This window comes from Corythoichthys intestinalis, chromosome 17 (assembly GCF_030265065.1).
Source record: "Corythoichthys intestinalis isolate RoL2023-P3 chromosome 17, ASM3026506v1, whole genome shotgun sequence".
Classification (NCBI taxonomy): Eukaryota; Metazoa; Chordata; class Actinopteri; order Syngnathiformes; family Syngnathidae; genus Corythoichthys; species Corythoichthys intestinalis.
Window position 1 is genome coordinate 9,637,831 of NC_080411.1, and position 23,764 is coordinate 9,661,594.

Consider the following 23,764-nt stretch of genomic DNA (forward strand, 5'->3'; position numbering starts at 1 on the left):
TACTTTGTTATGTACCCTTTGTTGGCAATAACGGAGGCCAAACGTTTTCTGTAACTCTTCACAAGCTTTTCACACACTGTTGCTCATATTTTGGCCCATTCCTCTTTGCATATCTCCTCTAGAGCAGTGATGTTATGGGGCTGTCTTTGGGCAACACGGACTTTCAACTCCCTGCGCAAATTTTCTATGGGGTTGACACTGGCTAGGCCACTGCAGGACCTTGAAATGCTTCTTACGAAGCCACTCCTTTGTTGCCCTGGCTGTGTGTTTGGGATCATTGTCATGCTGAAAGACCCAGCCACGTCTCATTTTCAATGCCCTTGCTGATGGAAGGAGATTTTCACTCAAAATCTCTCGATAAATGGCCCCATTCATTCTTTCCTTTACACAGACCAGTTGTCCTGGTCCATCTGCAGAAAAACAGCCCCAAAGCATGATGTTTCCACCCCCATGCTTCACAGTGGGTATGGTGTTCTTCGGATGCAATTCAGTATTCTTTCTCCTCCAAACACGAGAACCTGCGTTTCTACCAAAAAGTTGTATTTTGGTTTCATCTGACCATAACACATTCTCCCAGTCCTCTTCTGGATCATCCAAATGCTCTCTAACAAACCGCAGACGGGCCTGGACGTGTACTGGCTTCAGCAGGGGGACACTTCTGGCAGTGCAGGATTTGAGTCCCTGGCGGCGCATTGTGTTACAGTAGCCTTGGTTACTGTGGTCCCAGCTCTCTGTAGGTCATTCACTAGGTCCCCCTGTGTGGTTCTGGGATTTTTGCTCACTGTTCTTGTTATCATTTTGACGCCACGGTTTGAGATCTTGCATGGAGCCCCAGATCGAGGGAGATTATCAGTGGTCTTGTATGTCTTCCATTTGCTAATAATTGCTCCCACAGTTGATTTCTTTACACCAAGCATTTTACCTATTGCAGATTCAGTCTTCCCAGCCTGGTGCAGGTGTACTATTTTGTCTCTGGTGTCCTTCCACAGCTCTTTGGTCTTGGCCATAGTGCCGTTTGGAGTGTGACTGACTGAGGTTAAAACAGATGCCATTAATACAGGTAACGGTGGAGCCTCGTTAGACTTTGTTAGACCTTATTAGAAGAAGTTAGACCTCTTTGACAGCCAGAAATCTTGCTTGTTTGTAGGTGACCAAATACTTATTTTCCACTCTAATTTTGAAATAAATTCTTTAAAAATCAAACAATGTGATTTTCAGTTTTTTTTCCCACATTCTTTCTCATGGTTGAGGTTTACCCATATTGACAATTACAGGCCTCTCTAATCTTTTCAAGTAGGAGAACTTGACAATGGCGTACCGCACGCAGGCTATTTTTAGACCATGACATCGCATCGTAAAGCGGAAGTAAAGCCGAAGTGGGACATTATAGACCCGCCCTCGCCTTGACGCAACGTATTTAGTGCGACTTTTCTCCGGTAATCTTTCAAAAACAAACATGCCGATCACGTATTGCTTTTTTGGAACTTGTAGAAACAACTCTAGACATTACGACACATGAAGGATGTTTTTTTCATACGTTTCCGGAAACCAAAAAACTCGGGAGGAAAAAATGTGAAGACCGAATCAACTTGCCAGCTCGGCGAATCCATTTACGTTTCATATGCAGTAAACATTATGTTGGGTTGGCATGGTCTTTCAGAGGACAAAGAGGTAAGCCATTTTTATATTTTTAACTTATTTTTTTAGCGTAATGTTGCGCCGTACTGCTTCTGTCTGACAATGAATGACCTGAAAAGAATTACAATGGTATCAGACTGCCACTGTTATCATTTCTGTTATATATATATATATATATATATATATATATATATATATAAAAACAACTTTCGTAAGGGGGAAGTGTAAATAAATTATAGGATTAAGATGTGTTATCAATGAAAAAATTAAAAGTGTTCGTTAGCTGTCACTGAGTAGCATTTGCGATCGCTACACAAAGATAACTAAATTACCCCCAAGAACAGTAAGAGACGTAGGACAACCAGAGGATATATAAGAAAGACAGGGCTGATGGTAAAGGATATATTTTGAAACAGGAGAATGTCATTGTCAGTCACGTCGATAAAAAAGCTAAAGCTATGCTTAGGTCGGCTCGTTTTTTTTGTCTTTTTCAGCCTTTGACACTAAAGCCATCTCTTTATCTGAACATTTTTATGTTCTTCCACATCTTTGCCAGTCAATTTGGCACCAGGCACATCATTTTCGGAGAGAATTGGTATGTTTAGCTCTGTAAACATCTCCTTTGTACACAATTTCCATTCATTTTCTATTAGGGACAAACGCTGGCTTGTCCCTACTTAGCAACAGTAGCTAATGTCATGAATATTAATGAGCGGAAGTGACGTGTTGCTTGCGGTACGCCATTGGTGGTTGACTAAATACTTATTTGCCCCACTGTATTAACCTCACTTATTTTGCTTGCATGTACCTCCTCTATTTGACCAATACGCATTTCTATGCATACAACAGCCACCACCTGAGATAGGCTCGAGTACCCTGCAACATAAGACATGATAAACTGTGTCAAAAATGGATAGAAAACCATTTTTTTGGTTCAGTGGTCAAGCTTCAAAGGTGGTATGGTGATATTGATGACAGTAACTCAATGGGAACAGATGGTTCCATTGATTCTCTATACAAGGCTAGGACAGTGAATCAATACATGAATGTCTTCTATTACTTTGTGTGGGTCCTATATGTTCTGTCCTTTAATCTCAAGCCAAAAACTGTGCAAAAGCCCTTTTGGATTATAATGTACAGTATTTTCCTGCTGCCAACAGTAACATAATGTACTTCCGTTGAGCACAGCAGCAGCTTTTTAACACCAGGAGTCACCTCAGTGTTCCTTTTCTAAAGAAATCTGTCTCTGCCACTCAGTTCAGCTTCATAACGCTTGCCTCGACTAATTATACGTTATAAACATGCCAGGCTTTTGTATTTGGCATATGCAGATTTATACAAATTGAGCAATTCTCTAAATTGCTTGACTTGTCAGGTTGTAAATCACAGTATAATCTCAACATAAACTCACCCAAATTCGAACATATTTTGAAGCCCCGGGCAACAAAACAAGGCAGATACACCAAATTTTGTCTTTGAGTTGATCTTCAAAGGTCCAGCATGACCCAAACCACGACCGCAGTCAACCTCTAATTTGTTGCTATTGAGGAAAAAAGATCGGTTAATAGGTGGTGCCATTTAAATCTTAGACTAATTCAGCAACTTGTATACCAGCATCATATTGGGGCTCATTTTGGGTAAACTCCCTAGTATCGTATTTTTCGGACTATAAGTCGCACCCGAGTATAAGTCGCACCAGCCCAAAAATGCGTAATGAACAAGAAAAAAAAACATATAAGTCGCACTGCAGTATAAGTCGCATTTTGGGGAAAATTTACTTGATAAAATCGAACTTATAGAACAGATATGTCAAAATAAAAATACAATAGAGAATAACATGCTGAATGAGTGTACAGTATGATAATGAACAACGTGGCCGGTATGTCAACGTAACATAGCTATTAAGAGTTATTCAGATAACTATAGCATAAAGAACATGCTCAAAAGTTTACCAAACCATCAGTGTTACTCCAAAACACCAAAATAACGTGAAATGATATAAAAATGTGTTAATAATTTCACATTTAAGTCTCTCCTGAGTATAAGTCACACCCCAGGCCAAACTATGAAAAAAAAAAAAAAAAAGCAACTTATAGTCCAGAAAATACGGTAAATTAGTCAAAAGGTTGAGCCTTGGAATTCACACAAAATGGCTGCTTATTGCTGCTTTAACAGTTTTGCTGTGCAACAGAGTAGTTTGAAGTACTTCATTCGTGGTTGTTCATGTTGTGATATTAATTGAAAATGCGGCCACAAAAACAGCTACAGTGTGGCAAATAAGTATTTAGTCAACCACTAATTGTGCAAGTTCTCCCACATGAAAAGATTAGAGAGGCCTGTAATTGTCAACATGGCTAAACTTCAACCATGAGAGACAGAATGTGAAAAAAACAAAACAGAAAATCACATAGTTTGATTTTTAAAGAATTTATTTGCAAATCATGGTGGAAAATAATGATTTATAATAATAATAATAGAAATAATATGCAGATCTCCTCTAGTCTAGAGCAGTGATGTTTTGGGGCTGTTGTTGGGCAACATGGACTTTCAACTCCCTCCACAGATTTTCTATTTTCTAATAATTGCTCCCACAGTTGATTTCTTTACACCAAGCTTTTTTACCTGTGTCAGATTCAGTCTTCCCAGCCTGGGGCAGGTCTACAATTTTGTCTCTGGTGTCCTTCGACAGCTTTTGATCTTGGCCATAGTGGAGTTTGGAGTGTGACTGACTGAGGTTGTGGACAGGTGTCTTTTAAAACGATAATGAGTTAAAACAGGTGCCATTAATACAGGTGACGAGTGGAGCCTCGTTAGACATCGTTAGAAGAAGTTAGACCTCTTTGACAGCCAGAAATCTTGCTTGTTTGTAGGTGACCAAATACTTATTTTCAACTGTAATTTGGAAATAAATTCTTTAAAAATCAAACAATGTGATTTTCTGTTTTTCCCCCCACATTCACATTCTCATGGTTGAGGTTTAACCATGTTGACTTTTACAAGCCTCTCTAATCTTTTCAAGTAGGAGAACTTGCACAACTGGTGGTTGACTAAATACCTATTTGCCACACTGTATGAGGAGACAGAGTGGAAAAAACAGACATGGGCCATTGTACAGACCACATTTGAAGAAATTATTTCATTCAATTGCAGTGCATTGCTTTGCGCTCTTTATCAAAGTTCATATAAGAACAGTCTTATGCAATAGTCTTAATTAAAATTAGAATGAAAATCAGCGCTACAGCACAAACTAACCCATTTGTATTCATCTCAATGAACAATTTAGTCATCAGAAGTTTTTTGAAGTTCAAATTAAAACGTCTGACTCATACAAATTCATTACACACACACAAAGGAAAGTTCCAAATTCTTTACACAAATTCCCCTACTTGTGTTTTTCTTTGAAACCTATCGTCAGTTATTTGTGAAAAACATCTTCCCTGTTTGAAAAGAAAGCTGCAGCAGTTTGGTGTTGACATGTTGACATCCAGCTTCTCTATTTTGGCCAAAATTCATGAAGCTTATGCCAGTACATGTTTAATGACATTCTAACAGTGCCTTCATTTAGCTAAAAAAAAAATTAAAAAAAAAAAAAAAGAACCTGCTGTCACAACACAGCAGTCATGAAAATTGTCTAAGGTAAATGTCATTAAATGTCGAATTTGACAAAAAGCAACACTTTCAATCTATTTAGTATTTTTTAAAAGCATTTGATACCATTTAGCCGGATTTTTTTTTTTTTTTCATTAAATTTAGCTTTCAGGTAGCTCCCACTTGATACATGTTTTCAAGGCCAATACAAGAAAGGTATTTTGGTTTCTATAGCTTGTACAGAGTAAAGTACAAGAGTTTTAAAAGACCGGAAGCCAGCTAATTTATTTCTTTAACATTTTTAAATCCATGCAGAATTGTAGTGAATGAGTTCCATTCCTAAACTAGTAATGTAACCCAAATTTCCGCGTAAGTCGGAATTAACCCTTTAAAAATTCAAAATAACTATCCAAAAGTATTCAATTTTGTTTAATGGTGCCCTCTGATGGCAGCGTTGAGTCTGGCTGGACTGTGGTTCAATAATGCTTCCATACAGGAGCACTCAGACGTCTCACATGGATAAAAGCTGCACTCTGGTTTGGCCTACATAAGGCTGTAAGTTGCTCCAGCTAATACAGTGCCCTCCATAATTATTGGCACCCCTGAAAAAGATGTGTTTTTTAGCTTCTAATAATTTTTTTTTAGTTCAAATAATATGGGACCTTAATGGAAAAAAGAGAAAAATCCGACCTTCAATACAAGTGCATTCATCCAGTGGGGGAAAAATCCCACATAGAGAAAAAAATTATTTGACATCAAATAATGTGTGTCACACTTATTAGCACCCCTGGTGTTAATACTTTGTACAACCCCCTTTTGCCAACAAAACAAGGTCTGGGGACTGAGATGGCCATGGGAGGAGCTTGGTCTCATCTGACCAAAGCACACGGACCGGACCGTGTGTATTTTTGTGTGAGACCAAGATTGAGCTTTTTGGCAACAAACACTCTAAGTGGGTCTGGCGTGCCACGAAAGATGCGCATGCTGAAAAGCACCTCATACCCACTGTGAAGTATGGGGGTGGGTCAGTGATGCTGTGGGGCTGTTTTGCTTCCAAAGGCCCTGGGAATATTGTTAGGGTGCATGGCATCATGAATGCTTTGAAATACCAGGACATTTTAAATCAAAATCTGTTGCCCTCTGCCCGAAAGCTGAAGATGGGTCGTCACTGGATCTTTCAGCAAGAAAATGACCCTATACATATGGCCAAATCTACACAGAAATGGTTTACCAGACACAAAATCAAGCTCCTCCCATGGCCATCTCAGTCCCCAGACCTTATTTCATTGGCAAAAGGGGGTTGTACAAAGTATTAACACCAGGGGTGGTAATAATTGTGACACACATTATTTGATGTCAAATAATTTTTTATTCATGTGGGATTTTTTCTCCCACTGAATGAATGCACTTGTATTGAAGGTTGGATTTTTCTCTTTTTTTCCATTAAGGTCCCATATTATTTGAATTAAATAAAAATATATTAGAAGCTAAAAACACATCTTTTTCAGGGGTGCCAATAATTATGGAGGGCACTGTAGATGTTTGTGTATGTTTTTGTAATTAAGTTTAGAGCTACAGTATGTAGAGTTCCATGTGAGCGATGTTAGCATGGTAGCATTTAAGCTAGCAGACGTTTGTGATGTAAATTTTCATATTGATCAGACTAAATGGACGTTTGAACACCAATCATTTTGTGTCGAGTGTTTTATTGTTTAAATGCGTGTCGTTTTAAACATTAAAAGTACAAAAGCTGTGTTACAGCGTTACAAATTGTCAAAAGTGAAGTAAATAAAAAGCTTCAAAAAGCACAATTGCTTGGTTTGCTGTCTGTCAAGATGAACAACTTCACATTTAGTGAGGACAGATCAAGTCATGTTAATAAAGTAAAAAATAAGATACTGTGAGGTACAATATGGTACTGTTTGTGCGACTAAAAACAAGACGAGACAAAATGGCGAATTAGACGGCGTCGTAAAGTCGAAATCGCGTGAGTACTTCGTAACTCGAGGACTACCTCTAATAAATCATTTGTTAACGACCACAACCTGGCCTGTGACTAATCCGAGTAGAGATTTGTGTACGTCACTTTCTAGTGGTTTGGCCGCCATTACTGGGGTGTTTGCACACCTTTAGCAGCCCAGCGTCAGTCAGTGTAAAGAGTAACGTTAACAATGACACTCGGTGGATCTTCTGGGTCCTTCGAGAACACTTGGAACTAGGGTTGTTCCGATCATGTTTTTTTGCTCCTGATCCGATCGTTTTAGTTTGAGTATCTGCCGATCCCGATATTTCCCAATCCGATTGCTTTTTTTTGCTCCCGATTCAATTCCAATCATTCCCGAAAATTTTTCCCGATCATATACATTTTGGCAATGCATTAAGAAAAAAATGAATAAAACTGGGACGAATATATACATTCAACATACAGTACATAAGTACTGTATTTGTTTATTATGACAATAAATCCTCAAGATGGCATTTACATTATTAACATTCTTTCTGTGAGAGGGATCCACGGATAGAAAGAATTGTGACTTTGTATATTGTGACTAAATATTGCCATCTAGTGTATTTGTTGAGCTTTCAGTAAATGATACTGTAGCCATGCCCAAATGCTTGATGGGAAGTGGAACCATGACTGTGCGTAGTGTTACCAATTGATATATCTTCTCTGCGTTGGGAAATAACATAGGGTGTTAAGAAAAAGATCAATTACTACCTTGCTTCCCAACAGTGCTTTCCAAGATATTTCTAATTGTAGGGAGAGGGATGGTAAGGCTTTAGCCCAGGGGTCAGCAACCTTTTTGGTGTGGAGTGCCACTTTCAAATTTTCTTGTCAATCAGTGTGCCACCCCAAGATTAATGACGCGCATCCGAATTTTTATATCCGGCAGAGCTGTAATTTTACTCCAAATAAAAAAAAAACATAGACATACATTTAATTTGTATAACTACCATTCGTCTTCATCAATTAACTAAAAACTAATGCATATTGTAGAAAATATCAAAACTTGAAAATAAGTGCAACAGTAATAACAGCTGTACAGCTGTACCATTTTATGCAAACATATCACACACACACACACCCCAGCACGCAAAGGGGAACAGGTGTGATTCTCAGTGCAGGTCTCCCACAGTACAGAGAGCCTTCAAAGTCAGAACAGCCGACTCTTACATTTTGTCTTGTTCACTAGCAACTTAAACAATGAATTATATGCACAATTTTATATTTTATATTACAAATATAAACGATGCCCACTTTAATGTGTTCCTTGGCCCTGTTTTCTATGAATTTTCATGTTTTGTCTCGTAGTGGCGTTTGACACTTGTTGTGCGACACACAACACTCTCGAGTAGTGACGAGATTTGTCGTTCACTTGAGTAAACGAATCCATTCCGGTTCGTTCAGTAAAAAGATTCGTTCAAACAAATCGTTCAACGAATCGTTCGCCCCCCTCATCTCCCTCCCCGCCCAAACGAATCGTTCGGTTACTGAACGGGAAGTGACGTTGCCGAACGAATCACCAAAGACCGCTTCGCAGTATAACTGAACGGGAAGTGACATTGCTTGGTCCCTCCCTCTCTTCCACATTGACCACTCGTCGTAGTTTCAGAAATGAGTGACAGGCGGTATCATTCTGCTTTCACAGACAGCCTCGTCTCCCTCCTGCTGCTGCAAAAGCGAGGGAGAACGTCCGCGTCGTCTGTCCTAGTTCTATGGGCTCAAAGTCATGGCTCGTGCTTGCATTTCGATTTAGGACACGGTTAAACATTTTCCTTTTGTGAGGGGAGTAGGGGGCAGGGGCGCACGGACTTTCTTTAGCAGGTTCTTGATCACACATACAATCACATATACAGCATGTTTGCTGTCACGAAAATAAAAATACATCGAAAGTTTAATTTCTGAATATGGAACGAGCAACACATCATATTTACATCTCGCTCTGTTGTATTTTTGTTTTTTAGTATTAAGATGATCGTGTTGAATTTTTGCACTGGTATTAATAAATAAAATAATCCGGTCAGCTCCCCTGTCGTCCCCGCATCTCAGATCGTCAAATGCTGACGAGAAATAATTGTTTGCTCTTTACGATGTCGCCTTTCTACTCTCATTAGTCTGTTAAGAAAAATGTAGACATATTGCGACATCTCCCGTGTCTGCGTGCGTTGTTTTGGGCGCTTGAGTAGCACATGATGGACGGATTGACATAATTTGTCAAACCAACCAACACCCGACACGCTGACACGAAAAAAAAAAAATAAAACACTCGGGAAAAAATTGACATGTATATACAGTTTCATTGCAAATCAGTATTATGGTGATCATACAAAATATTTTTTTCTGTGCACATATGAGGTAAATATCGCTGCCATGAAGCCTCCATATAGTGACAGTTCTCTGCCCGCTTCACTGCCGTCACGCGACCGCAGCTCAGCTTTTGCTTGCCTCGTAGCTACCCGTGTTTTAAATTACTGTAAATTTGATAGTATGTCGTCATAGGCAGTCACGAGTTTGTTGAGAAAAGTACTACTCTAAACAATGCTCGCTAGATTTGTGTGGTGTTTTTGTCAGTTTGAGCAGCATTTGATAGGCTCCACGTTAACAAATATGTGACAAAGTCATTTCCTTTCATTTTCTGATTCGTTCACCGCATAGTCATTACTGGAAAATCAAGTTAGCAGCAAGCTAGGTCAGGAACCGGAGGACCGAGTCACTGAACGGGAAGTGACAAAACTCAGTCTTTCCCCCCCTGCCTGCACGCTGGCTGCTTATTGGCCACACGTGGACGTGAGTGACAAACGCCCTGATTCTGTTTCCGCTCCCTCCCCTGCCCGCGATGAGGCTGGCGTCTGATTGGTCGTGTGCGATGTCAGAAGACGCTGCCGCTTGCTCAACGCCCTCCCACGCAGCGAACAAGCACCACCTTCATAGAACGAATCAGTGCAGATGATGATTAGTTCGGTCTCGTTCACCAAAACAATTCGTTCAAAAAGAACGAATCGTTCGCGACCGATACAACACTACTCTCGAGGCATAATGCACAAAAAGAGCTACCGGAAGTAACCAGGCAACCAGTTGTTACCGGTATCCCCAAGGGGCCGCTGTCCCCTACAATATGATCGGCTGACTAGTTAAGCGTAGAAGAAGAATTGGGCGTCTGTGCGAGAAAAAGAGAGGGAGCAAAGGAAGGTGTTGAGAGAGAGCGGAGAGCGCCGTGAAAAGGAGAGAAGAGGCTGTGTTCCCCGCTGGTTTTTGTTTTGTTTAATAAAAGTCTCCAGTAAAACGCCATCCAAAGCGTCACAGTGTTTTTATACACATTGCCACCTCTCCGAAGTAAGCACCGGACGAATCGACGGCAACGAGCCACGTTAATCGCCGGTCCACTCCATACTAAAGTGCAGGCATCGCTTCACCCGCTGCCCTGACCTGACAGCTGGCAATCGGGGTCCAACCGGAGTGTTGCGATGCGCCGGGACAGGGGTGTACAGTCCCGTAACTTAAGCGACCGGCCTCCGCGCCGGGGCGAGTGTGTGACATCGGGATCTCAATTCAAAGTTAAAGCGACGGGGCTCCCGGCGCGGACGCCGGCTATTCGCCGGCTGTCTACTCGCTTACTGGCCCGCCGGCCTCCACGCTGGGGCTTGGAGTAACAGCACCAAAAAGTGCAGATTGGTGACAATGTGTACTTCCGCCAGCTCTCTGACTGGTTGGCTTCGTGACACGTTAGTAGCGGGTGCTGAACTGAGTGTCAGGGAATGCTGGGCAGGCAGGTGTGTGTGGACCCAAACGCAGGAAACAAAATGCAAGGCAGGAGGCAGAAGGCAATGAACTCAAAAAACGTTTTAATTATAACTAACAAAAACACAAAGTACAAACAAAACCACTGGGGATCAAAGGGCAAGATTAAAACAAAACTTACTTAAATCAGAGGGACTGGTACACGAGGGCTTGGAACGGACTTGAAGTTTGGCAGAGACGGACATAGACATAGACAATGACGCAGCAAGGAGTGAACAGAAAATGGGAGCATATATACACAAGCAGACAAGGGATAACGAGACAAGGAACAGCTGGGTAACACAGGTGGATGCAGATTGCAGAATACACTGGGAAAACACACACAGGTGAGAGCAATGGGTAATCACAGGACAAGTCACACAAGGAGAAACCAAACACAAAACCTAACACTGAGCGCGCAGAATTGAGCGCGCAGAGGGGGAAAAAAAAACAACGAGCGCAGGAATCGAGAAATTGAAGAGCTGAAAGTGTGCTCAAAATCCATAATTGTTCGCAAATAACGCTATAGGCAGAGGGGTCGGGAGGGACGCTCCTGTAAAGCCCTAAATAACAGGGCGTGCAACTAAAAATGTCTTAATTTCAGGTTTAAAAAAAAAAATATATATATATATATATTATTTTGCCATGCGCTCGCGTGTCACTGGTTAACCCATCGCGTGCCAGTGCTGACACGCGTGTCATAGGTTGCCGACCCCTGCTTTAGCCAATTAAAAAAAAGGCTCCAAAGGCTTCCAAAATTAACTCTACTCATTTTACGCTGCCTTTTAGCTCTCTATATAAGTAAAACGGCGCCATTACAGATTGAGCGCGACAATGCATGAGTGGGTCGTGCAGCGCATGCGTTAATTGCGTTAAATATTTTAACGTGATACATTTTTAAAACAATTAATTACCGCCATTATCGGGATAAATTTGATAACCCTACCTTAAGCCTAAACTAAAGACTCCGGATGAGTATATTATGTCTATAATGTTAAATACAATTAGAAAACGATTTAATTAAAAACTATATATATATTTAAAAAAAAGCATGTCCGATATTTTTTTGCTGATTCCTATACTTTGAAAATGACGTGATCGGGACATCTCTACTTGGAACCTGTTTTTGTTATATGTTAGGAGCACAGATTATCATCTTGATGTAGATTTTTTAAATATGCACGAAAACCCTCATAATATACTGTATGTGTACAGTTTTGTTATGTAGCCTTTGTACTTTTCCCCTTCAATGGGGAACAATAACAATACATGTTTTCGGATATTTGTGCCAGGGGCTTTGGGGGATGGGGGTGTGGGTTTCGTCATGGGTTTTTTTTTTGTGTGTGGTTATTTTCTTTTCGAGTTGGTTGTTCTGTTTTGTTTGTTATATAAAATTAAAATTACGGGGGATTTGATGAACTGATCATGGGCACGTCTACTGCTGATTGCCTCCTTAATGTGGATTGCCCCACTTGCTTCTGATCCCCGTTTAAAAAAACAAAGCAAAAAAAAAAGAGTAACGTTAAAGAGCATACGACAGGAGAAAAAAGTCTTCAATAGCATTATTATGTGAATTAGAATCATACTTTGAGAGAAAATCACACATAACTAGCCCGGATTATTTGACATGACGACTGGGTTGTCGACTGTCTTCGTGGATCGGCAAACCGCCCGGCGGAGAGCAATTTACAACTCGTTCTCCGAGGAGGGCGGCTGCAGTTGTTGTGCAGCTAACGTGCAGCTAATGTGCATGAGGAGAGCTTTTTACATGCCTATCAATGATCAAACGTAAGTAGTCCTTTATTTAAAGAAAGTTTGTAGTGTTTACTTTGTAATCGCTGTATTCGTATTTGACATAATACAAAACAAGATGTTTACTCACGTCCTCGTAAGTCCAATGGTTCCACAGTAGTAGAGCTTGTTTTGGCCAATATCCACGGTGAATGGGAACCTTTTGAAACTTCAAAAAGGCGCACACGCCTCTCCCTTATACAGCAAGATTTTTCTGCAGCTGCTTGGCTGGCGTGATGCGAAAAATAAACGTATTAATCCGCAAAATCAGCTGAATCCTTCGTCCTCATACACAAAAGTACACTGTACAGTGAAGAGGACGCCTTCACCCGTACACGTCACAGCGCCCTCCTCCTCAATGCAAGACCGAAGCCGGAAGTCACTCATTTTCATGGCGCGGGATTCAAAAAACTAAATAAATATAGCGATCGCTTCCACACACATCCAAGCAGTCCACATCATTCAGGAACATAAAATACCGCGTGTATTATGGAATAAACATGCTTTTTCATGTCACATGCACTTTAACTGCTGTTGGCTGTGTGCTGCGGGTGACACACCCCAGCAATGGCAGATGGAGTACTTCCGGTCGTTTTGCTCGGATTAGTCACGTCTTAGCATCTATTTTTCATCATATCTATATGCGTGTAACAGAGTTATTATGGATTTGTGTGACTCCACTTGTTCACATTAGAAGGCACAATAGCGCCCCCAACTCATGAGGTGACTATAAATAGCTGGGCGCGTCTCAGATGTCGCCAATTGTATTTTGTCATCAGCAACGGTGAGTTGGATAGCATTGCTAAAGTGCTATAGACCCTACTCACCTACGTCACAAAATGACGTGTCACTGTATCCGGCCGCCATATTGTACCTATTTTTTAGACCTATTCTCATTGTTTTCAATTAGTCGTGCAAGTTATAGAGCAATTCATGGAAGCCCCGGTGTTATCTGACGCTGTAAACTCATTGGATGCGTTGCATAAAAGGCGTTACGTGGAAAAGCTTCAGTTTATTCATTCGCCAGATCCGTATTTGATGCCTAAATCGATGTTTTTCGACCCACTGTCTTCGCCATCTTTGCCTGACCCTGATATTTACAACTATCGTGTCCACACAAAATAAGCCTATTCTCACGAAAGTTTGAAAAACTTTAAGAGCTTGGAGGCTTATAAATGCTACGTTGCTGGTTGGGTGAAACAGGTCCTCGTACACGAAAATTCGGCAGGAATCTTGTGCTCGGAAGGTGAGTTACGAAATTTTCAATTCAAAATCTTTTGTTCTTGCTAACATCCACTGTCAAGTCTAATGTATTTCATGTCATTTGTCAATGGAGCTAGGGCTTTTAATGTTTATATGGTTTAGCGATAGCACTCTCACTACATACATATATAATATGTAATAAATATGAAGTGCGATAGCACTACTCCAGATTGTCCCTAGTTGAATTTATTTTTTGGCTTTTGACCTCAATAGTGAAATTGTAAATTAATTGTATGACAACTGTCTGATTATCCCCTTATAATTATATATTTTCAGGTAGTTCATTCACAACGTCTGAGTGTATGTCGTCGGCGATTAGCCTAGCAATGATCTTAATTGTGGTTGTCAGCCCAAAACCCTCTAAATATATATTAAATGTATCTTACCAGATATAAAATGACTACTACATAATCTGTGGTAGTCGTTTGGAGCCCATTTTTCTCATCGAATTGCAGCAGTCAATCTCGGTCTCCTCTCCGGGTCTCTCGGAATACGGTAAAACTTCAAGTCTCTCCGTCTATCTTCTCTGTTTTTGCAACCGACCACCACACACGACTTCACCATTTTGATTATTAATGTTAACGAGCAGAAAAACACGCCATAATAGGAGGAATTTACGAAGCGCTAATGCATTAACATGACGAGTGTACGGACAACATGGCGCGGGGGCGTGGCTGTGACGTCACGTGAGTAGGGTCTATTAGCTTAACGCCACAGAGCTAACCAATTTCAATTATTCTTTAGCACATTGTGGCGAAGCCTGTGAGACTGACCAGCTCATATCGTGTGCATGTGTTATGCAAGTACAGTTATCGTTGTACTGTTGTATTATTTACTTGTGTAAGTTGTATTTTATCATCAGCAATTCACGTTGTGGCGAAGCCTGTAAGACTGACCAGCTCTTATCGTGTGCATGTGTTATGCAGACAATAAAAGTCGAAACCATCCACATCTCCTGGAAATATTTTAAAACACAACACAACGCAGGGTCCAGCAGTTCGAAGCTCCAAATCGCAGCAGACAAAGAAAAAGGGGTTACATGCGCTTGTTCTCGATAATGACGTAGGCGCATCTGATTTGTTCTGGAAAATAATAAGCCCACACTTTGGCGAAAATGATTGGAAAACTGACGTCTTTGAACAGCTCTTTCACGGGGAAAAGACCACCTGCTGAGCCAGAAGAGAAGCCTGCAACCAAGTCAAGGCAAAAAGGCAAGGGCAAAAATACAACCAAGATAGCTCAATTTATCACATTGGGAATTTTATTTATTTACAATTAATATAAAAAAAGATTTGTGAAAAAAATTCTTCAGTACTAAAAACTTATCCTTTGTATGCCTATAATTTTGGGTAAACTTTGTTCAAATCCTTAATAGAGTGGGCCAAATAAGTATTTAGTCAACCACTAATTGTGCAAGTTCTCCCACTTGAAAATATTAGAGAGGCCTGTAATTGTCAACATGAGTCAACCTCAACCATGAGAGACAGAATGTGGGGAAAAAAAACAGAAAATCTCATTGTTTGATTTTTAAAGAATTTATTTGCCAATCGTGGTGGAAATCAAGTATTTGGTCAATACCAAAAGTTCATCTCAATACTTTGTTATGTACCGTTTGTTGGAATTAACGGAGGCCAAACGTTTTCAGTAACTATTCACAAGCTTTTCACACATTGTTGCTGGTATTTTGGCCCATTCTTCCATGCAGATCTCCTCTAGAGCAGTGATGTTTTGGGGCTATTGTTGGGCAACACGGACTTTCAACTCCCTCCACAGATTTTCTATGGGGTTGAGATCTGGAGACTGGCTAGGCCACTCCAGGACCTTGAAATGCTTCTTACGAAACCACTCCTTTGTTGCCCTGGCTGTGTGTTTGGGATCATTGTCATGTTGAAAGACCCAGCCACGTCTCATCTTCAATGCCCTTGCTGATGGATTTTCACTCTAAATCTCTCGATACATGGCCCCATTCATTCTTTCCTTTACACAGATCAGTCGTCCTGGTCCCTTTGCAGAAAAACAGCCCCAAAGCATGATGTTTTCATCCCAATGCTTCACAGTGGGTATGGTGTTCTTCGGATGCATTTAAGTATTCTTTCTCCTCCAAACACAAGAACCTGTGTTTTTATCAAAAAGTTATATTTTGGTTTCATCTGACCATAACACATTCTCCCAGTCCTCTTCTGGATTTTCCAAATGCTCACTAGCGAACTGCAGACGGGCCTGGACGTGTACTGGCTTCAGCAGGGGAACACGTCTGGCACTGCAGGATTTGAGTCCCTTGCGGCGCATTGTGTTACTGATAGTAGCCTTTGTTTCTGTGGTCCCAGCTCTCTGTAGGTCATTCACTAAGTCCCCCCGTGTGGTTCTGGGATTTTTGCTTACCGTTCTTGTTATCATTTTGACGCCACGGGGTGAGATATTGCATGGAGCCCCAGATCGAGGGAGATTATCAGTGGTCTTGTATATCTTCCATTTTCTAATAATTGCTCCCACAGTTCATTTCTTTACACCAAGCGTTTTACCTATTGCAGATTCAGTCTTCCCAGCCTGGCGCAGGTGTACAATTTTGTCTCTGGTGTCCTTCAACAGCTCTTTGGTCTTGGCCATAGTGGAGTTTGGAGTATGACTGACTGACATTGTGGACCGGTGTCTTTTATACTGATAATGAGTTAAAACAGGTGCCATTAATACAGGTAACGAGTGGAGCCTCGTTAGACCTTGTTAGAAGTTGTTAGACCTCTTTGACAGCCAGAAATCTTGCTTGTTTGTAGGTGACCAAATACTTATTTTCCACTTTAATTTGGAAATAAATTCTTTAAAAATCAAACCATGTGATTTTCAGTTTTTTTTTTCCACATTCTCTCTCATGGTTTGAGGTTTAACCATGTTGACAATTACAATTATGTTTTCAAGTAGGAGAACTTGCACAATTGGTGGTTGACTTAATAGTTATTTGCCCACTTTATGTGGCTAAAAGCTAGCTAACGATGCAACAAAAGTGGGCACCGGGAGCATCATATCTCGTGGCCAACCGGATTGCTTAAGCCAAGAAACCTTTCACGATTGGAGAAGTCATTATCCCTACGACCGAGGATCTTAGCCATCAAGTTTTAGGAGAGGCCGCTGTTAAAAAAACGGTTGATCTAGCGCATTGAGTTGCATTTTCCCCGGACTTAATGTTTGTTTTTAGCCCCGTCATGTTATTTCATATTTACTGTAATTTTCTGCCCACACATTGTCGGTCCGGTAGAAAAACGCCCACTTCACACTGGTCCGTGATGCAAAAAAGGTTGGGTACCACTGACATAGAGTATAAGCTATTATCAAAATGAAAAGAAAAAATACATTATTTAATGGTGTGTTTTTGTAGTAACAAACAATGTTACCGGTGTGGATTGCTCTAAGACTACAAGGGAAGCTCAGCTTCTCCCAAAATGTCAAAAAAATAAGTGATCAAATGTATACTGTTGTGTGTACATGTCATTGACTAAATATGCGATAAAATGCGCTCAACTTGTGTTCAATTAGCTTTTTATGACTGGTTACGATGCTGCTTGCTTTTCATTCATTTGCGCAGCGTCACAGTCCTTTAACACCGGAAGTCCCGGGTTCAAGCAGGCCACCCCCCTACACACTTATTTGGAGTTGCTGCCTCGGTGTGGAGGAGGGGGTTTCACTCTGGATAGCTGCAATAAGCATCTTGAATATAAGAGAGACGGGTGGACTTCTTGGTGGGTCTTGCAAAGGAATTGGCTTGCTCTCGTGTGGGCGCAAAGAAGGCGCAGAAGGAAAAATTGCTTCGGCAACAACCTCCAACACCTAGCCCTGGGAAGAGGGTAAAGTGTCATATGTTACCACATAAAAACGGTTTTGTTTTGTTTTTTTACTATACCGTCCCTTGTACTGTAGGCAAATTGCAGCTTTTGGAATATGTAAAAAGATTGTCTGCCCGATTGCCTGCCTGAGCGGTCCACTGTCCAACAAAGCCAAGGCAGCCCTCCCCCACAAACACTCAAGATGCCAATTGGAGCAATCCAACCCTGTGGTTTTGCGAGTGTGAATGGGAATGACTAATGAGGACCATAGTGCTCACAAAATATATGCTGATTAGGGTCAGATGATCCTTCTCTGGTTACAAAAGTGATTAGTATCAAATGATCCACCCTTGGTAGTTCTAGTGTTATTAAACAGTTTGGACGCTGCGCGTCTCCAGAGTTGAGAGTGATCTTGTCGTATCAACAGCCATGGGAAGCATCTTTAAATTTTCATTCCATTGTTGAGAGTTGAACCGGATACTTTCATAATCGTCCTAGCGACACTTCCTTTGTTAAAAATGACTAGCGAAATATTGAGCTTCCATTTCTGGTGTTTTTTTTTGGGCTGTCAAAATTATCGCGTTAACGGGCGTTAATTAATTTTTTAAATTAATCACGTTAAAATATTTGACGCAATTAACGCATGCACTAAATGACCCGCTCGCACATTGCCTCAAACAGATTACAATGAGGCCGTTTATGGACATTAACCCTTGAGAGTCGCGCCGGCGCGTCCTCAGCGCACGTCGTCTTTGAAGCGCCCTCACGTTTTATTTACGTCACCCACATGCCGTTGGTTGGTCTCGTTTTAAAGTGCGGTTGTTGCGGTTTACTCTCGTTATTATTTGAAGTCAATCGACCAACTAAAACGTGAGATATTGTCATTTAAGTTTTATAGTTTTATTGTCCTCTCAAAAAAAAACATTAAAACGCTGCATGGATCATTTGTTTATGTCTATATTTCCATCATTTCTTGTCCTTTTTCAAAACGGAAGCTCCATGAAGAAAACACAAATCAAACGAACCCTTTCGAAGTCACAGTGGAAGCACAAAATGTGTTTTTTTAAATAAATATAACTGCCGTGCGAGGCTCCACCAAACGAGAGGGAGGAGTGTTCTGAAGCAGCGAGGTGGCGAGCGACGCCCATTTGAATCGAGCAGCGACTTTGTGTGACTTTGAGAATGAACGGAAAACTAAGTTTTGCGCAAGCAATTGTGCTTTTTGATCAACTTGAGGAAGAGGATGGTCCAAATTCGTCATCATCGTCTTCTTCAGAAGAGTCCTCGAGTGAAGATAGTGACGGATTTGAACACGTGGGTGACGCCATCGACGAGCAGAGGTAAGCCAACTCACTTTTTTTTTTTTTAATGCTGAAAAAGATTTTTGAAAGTTTCTTTTGATATTGCAAGACAAAATTAATTTTGATGCAAATAAGTGTGTGTTTGTGTATATAATAATAAAATGTGCATATCAGATCAAAGTCGTACGTGCACTGTGTGTATCCCAGGCAGGAATTTATAATTTGTGGTGTTATTCTTTCTATATGAAGATTAGGGATGTAGCACATATTCAGCTATGGTATTCTTTCTATTGTCAAACTTATAGATTTCCATTATTATTTATTGCTGTATATATTTTTATTTTATACTTTATTATTTTCATAAATACTGACTTTTTTCATGTACATTTATAGTGACAATGAAAGTAAAGTGAAATGAAAATGGAAGGGTGGAAGGGTGGAAAGAGGACTGACACCCCATGGAAGTGTGGGCTGTGTGATGCAGCCCTGTGTCTAATTCCAGGACGAAACTGCTTTTCGGAGTGGCATGCCTGAAAATTTTTTTAACTTGTTTCTTGTAAATATTTTTGAAAATACTTTTTTTCCCAATGTTATATATATATTTTTTCTCCCACAATCAGTCCTCTCAATTTGTGTATATAAATGTGTGTTCAAGAAGCTTGATTGTGTGTACGTAGTTTTCATCAGGTGATGGGCCGCAATACCTAAACTCATTAAGAGATGGCCTCTAAACAATTTTTGTGTTAGATGGTATATATTTTTTCACTGTTCTTCACTGTTTGGTCTGCTGTTTAAGGCAAAAAACGCCTATGGCTATACCTGTTGTTTATGTTGAATTGTCAAATATAAGACTATTTATTCTAAATTTTTTTGGTTGAATGTTCATCCTAACATGTTGAATAAATATTACAAAGTTTCAAAACGGTTCGTTACGCATGTTTGGTTGTCAATTGCACATCAATATTAAAAATTTTGACAAAACGATTTTGGAATTTTTGGTCTTTTTGGGCCCAAAATGATGATTTATAATTGGTCAGTGAAGGAAACAACAGTTTGGACATGAAGTTCAAGGTGTCACAAAAAAAGGGACCAAACCAGGCCATCGTAAACAATTCTTTCTTTGAAATATAAAGGCAACTTCAAAGGCATGCAAAATCAGACAAAATAGGCCCAGACCTTAAAGGGTTAAGAGTGAAGAGAATGCCACCGGCCGCTTGGGGGCAGCGCCGTTCCATACAAATGTTATTTCTTCTAAACGTGGGAGAATTAGTAGTTGTGAGACGTTTATGCTGTATTCACAATGCAATGCAAATTGCTATTAGTGCTCCACACATGTTTCGGTAAGTTTTCTTTCTTTTAGTGGCAATTATGTGTCTCTTGTTGTATTTTGGGTAAGATTTATACAGATATATGTTATACAGTAAAGGCGAGTGGACACAGGCGTTCTTTGGACCGCGCCGTTTATTGGCAACTCCTTCACAACAAACATAAGTATCGTTTAGTGAAAGCACAACAAAAATAATATTCCTATCTCTCCAAAAAAAAAAAAAATGTTCACAAAAAGAAAAGCACTTCAGTCTATAGTAATGAGGCCCTATTCTGACACACAGTTAAACAACAATGCAAAATGAACTGGCATTCCATATCAAAATAGCTGTGCAAACTACACGTAAAACTTAGTCAGACTTTGGTCACTCTATTTTTATTATTGTTATTTTTATTTTTATTCTTCTTATTATTATATTAACTCTACTTTTGATTGAAAATTTTACACATTTTATTCAAACGAAAACATGAAGAGAGGTTTTAATATAAAATTACTATAACTTGTAACTATAACAATTATCTTTTAAGAACTACAAGTCTTTCTATCCGTAGATCACTTTAACAGAATGTTAATAATGCCATTTGTGGATTTATTGTTACAATAAACAAATACAGTACTTATGTACAGTATGTTGTATGTATATATCCGTCGTGTGTCTTATCTTTCCATTCCAACAATAATTTACAGAAAAATATGGCATATTTTAGAGATGGTTTGAATTGCGATTAATTACGATTAATTTACTTTTAAGCTGTAATTAACTCGATTAAAAAATTTTATCGTTTGACAGCCCTAGTTTTTTTTTTTTTTTTTTTAAAGAGACTTGACTTCTGGTACTCTAGTTTCTTTCCCTATTGAGCAGCAGGTGCCGCTAAGCTCCTCCAACAAATGTTACGCTTTTTCAACACATGTAATAATGTACTTTTCCATATTTGTAGATATTATGCGACAGTGCATCCGTTGAAGAAGCGCACCTCCGTGACCACCTGTGTATGGGTCCTCGCTGGAATCTGGCTGCTATCCTGCGGCCTAGTCACCCCAGCGGTTAGCCACACGTATCACGTGGAATTCAAGGAGGAAGGCTTCACCATTTGTGAGGAATTTTGGCTAGGTCAGGAGAAGGAGCGACGAGTCTACGCATACAGCACCCTGCTGATCACCTACGTCTTGCCCCTCTCCGCTGTTTTCGTCTCCTACTTTTGCATCACGGTCAAGCTTAAGAAATGCGTGGCGCCCGGCCACAGGACCCAGGAGAAAGCCAACGCCCAGCAAGCCCGCAAGAGGAAGATTTTCCGCCTGATCGCCCTTCTGGTGTCGGCCTTTGCCGTGTGCTGGCTCCCGATTCATGTTTTTAACATGCTGCGAGATATCGATATTAACCTCATTAACAAGCGCTTTTTTTTACTCATTCAGCTGCTCTGCCACCTGTGCGCCATGAGCTCATCCTGCTGCAACCCATTCCTCTATGCATGGCTGCACGACAGATTCCGATCAGAGCTGAGGAAAATGATCAAGTGCCGCCGCCGTGTCGGAGTTCCGGTCAACCGCTGTCCCGCCGGCGTGGCCTTGTAATTCTCTTTTGGGGATGGGTTGCATAGGATGCTACTCATTTTACTCTATAGTTATCCATCCATTCGCTACAGCGCTTATCCTGTTCAGGGAAGCCTATCCTAGGTAACTGCAGGGACTACAACAGGGACTAGCTGCAACTCAATCACAAAGCACATATGAAGACAACTACAGTGCCTTGCAAAAGTATTCGGCCCCCTTGAACCTTGCAACCTTTCGCCGCATTTCAGGCTTCAAACATAAAGATATAAAATTTTAATTTTTTGTCAAGAATCAACAACAAGTGGGACACAATCGTGAAGTGGAACAAAATTTATTGGATAATTTCAACTTTTTTAACAAATAAAAAACTGAAAAGTGGGGCGTGCAATATTATTCGGCCCCCTTGCGTTAATACTTTGTAGCGCCACCTTTTGCTCCAATTACAGCTGCAAGTCGCTTGGGGTATGTTTCTATCAGTTTTGCACATCGAGACACTGACATTCTTGCCCATTCTTCCTTGCAAAACAGCTCGAGCTCAGTGAGGTTGGATGGAGAGTGTTTGTGAACAACAGTCTTCAGCTCTTTCCACAGATTCTCGATTGGATTCAGGTCTGGACTTTGACTTGGCCATTCTAACACCTGGATACGTTTATTTTTGAACCATTCCATTGTAGATTTGGCTTTATGTTTTGGATCATTGTCCTGTTGGAAGATAAATCTCCGTCCCAGTCTCAGGTCTTGTGCAGATACAAACAGGTTTTCTTCCAGAATGTTCCTGTATTTGGCTGCATCCATCTTCCCGTCAATTTTAACCATCTTCCCTGTCCCTGCTGAAGAAAAGCAGGCCCAAACCATAATGCTGCCACCACCATGTTTGACAGTGGGGATGGTGTGTTCAGGGTGATGAGCTGTGTTGCTTTTACGCCAAACATATCGTTTTGCATTGTGGCCAAAAAGTTCAATTTTGCTTTCATCTGACCAGAGCACCTTCTTCCACATGTTTGGTGTGTCTCCCAGGTGGCTTGTGGCAAACTTTAAACGAGACTTTTTATGGATATCTTTGAGAAATGGCTTTCTTCTTGCCACTCTTCCATAAAGGCCAGATTTGTGCAGTGTACGACTGATTGTTGTCCTATGGACAGACTCTCCCACCTCAGCTGTAGATCTGTGCAGTTCATCCAGAGTGATCATGGGCCTCTTGGCTGCATCTCTGATCACTTTTCTCCTTGTTTGAGAAGAAACTTTGGAAGGACGGCCGGGTCTTGGTAGATTTGCAGTGGTCTGATGCTCCTTCCATTTCAATATGATGGCTTGCACAGCGCTCCTTGAGATGTTTAAAGCTCGGGAAATCTTTTTGTATCCAAATCAGGCTTTAAACATCTCCACAACAGTATCTCGGACCTGCCTGGTGTGTTCCTTGGTTTTCTTAATGCTCTCTGCACTTTAAACAGAACCCTGAGACTATCACAGAGCAGGTGCATTTATACGGAGACTTGATTACACACAGGTGGATTCTATTTATCATCATCGGTCATTTAGGACAATATTGGATCATTCAGAGATCCTCACTGAACTTCTGGAGTGAGTTTGCTGCACTGAAAGTAAAGGGGCCGAATAATATTGCACGCCCCACTTTTCAGTTTTTTATTTGTTAAAAAAGTTTAAATTATCCAATAAATGTTGTTCCACTTCACGATTGTGTCCCACTTGT

The 23,764-nt window shown here is 40.6% G+C and overlaps 1 protein-coding gene across 1 annotated transcript in view; it reads left to right on the plus strand.

Annotated features, from left to right (window-relative positions):
- Positions 1 to 22,237, plus strand: part of LOC130905073 (prolactin-releasing peptide receptor-like) — a 42,100-nt gene extending 19,863 nt beyond the window's left edge. Inside the window, exon 4 of the mRNA XM_057818089.1 lies at positions 21,441 to 22,237. Coding sequence (XP_057674072.1) covers positions 21,441 to 22,074 — 634 coding nt within the window. The 3' untranslated portion in view covers positions 22,075 to 22,237. The remainder of the gene's footprint in view (positions 1 to 21,440) is intronic.
- Positions 22,238 to 23,764: the final 1,527 nt, after the last annotated feature.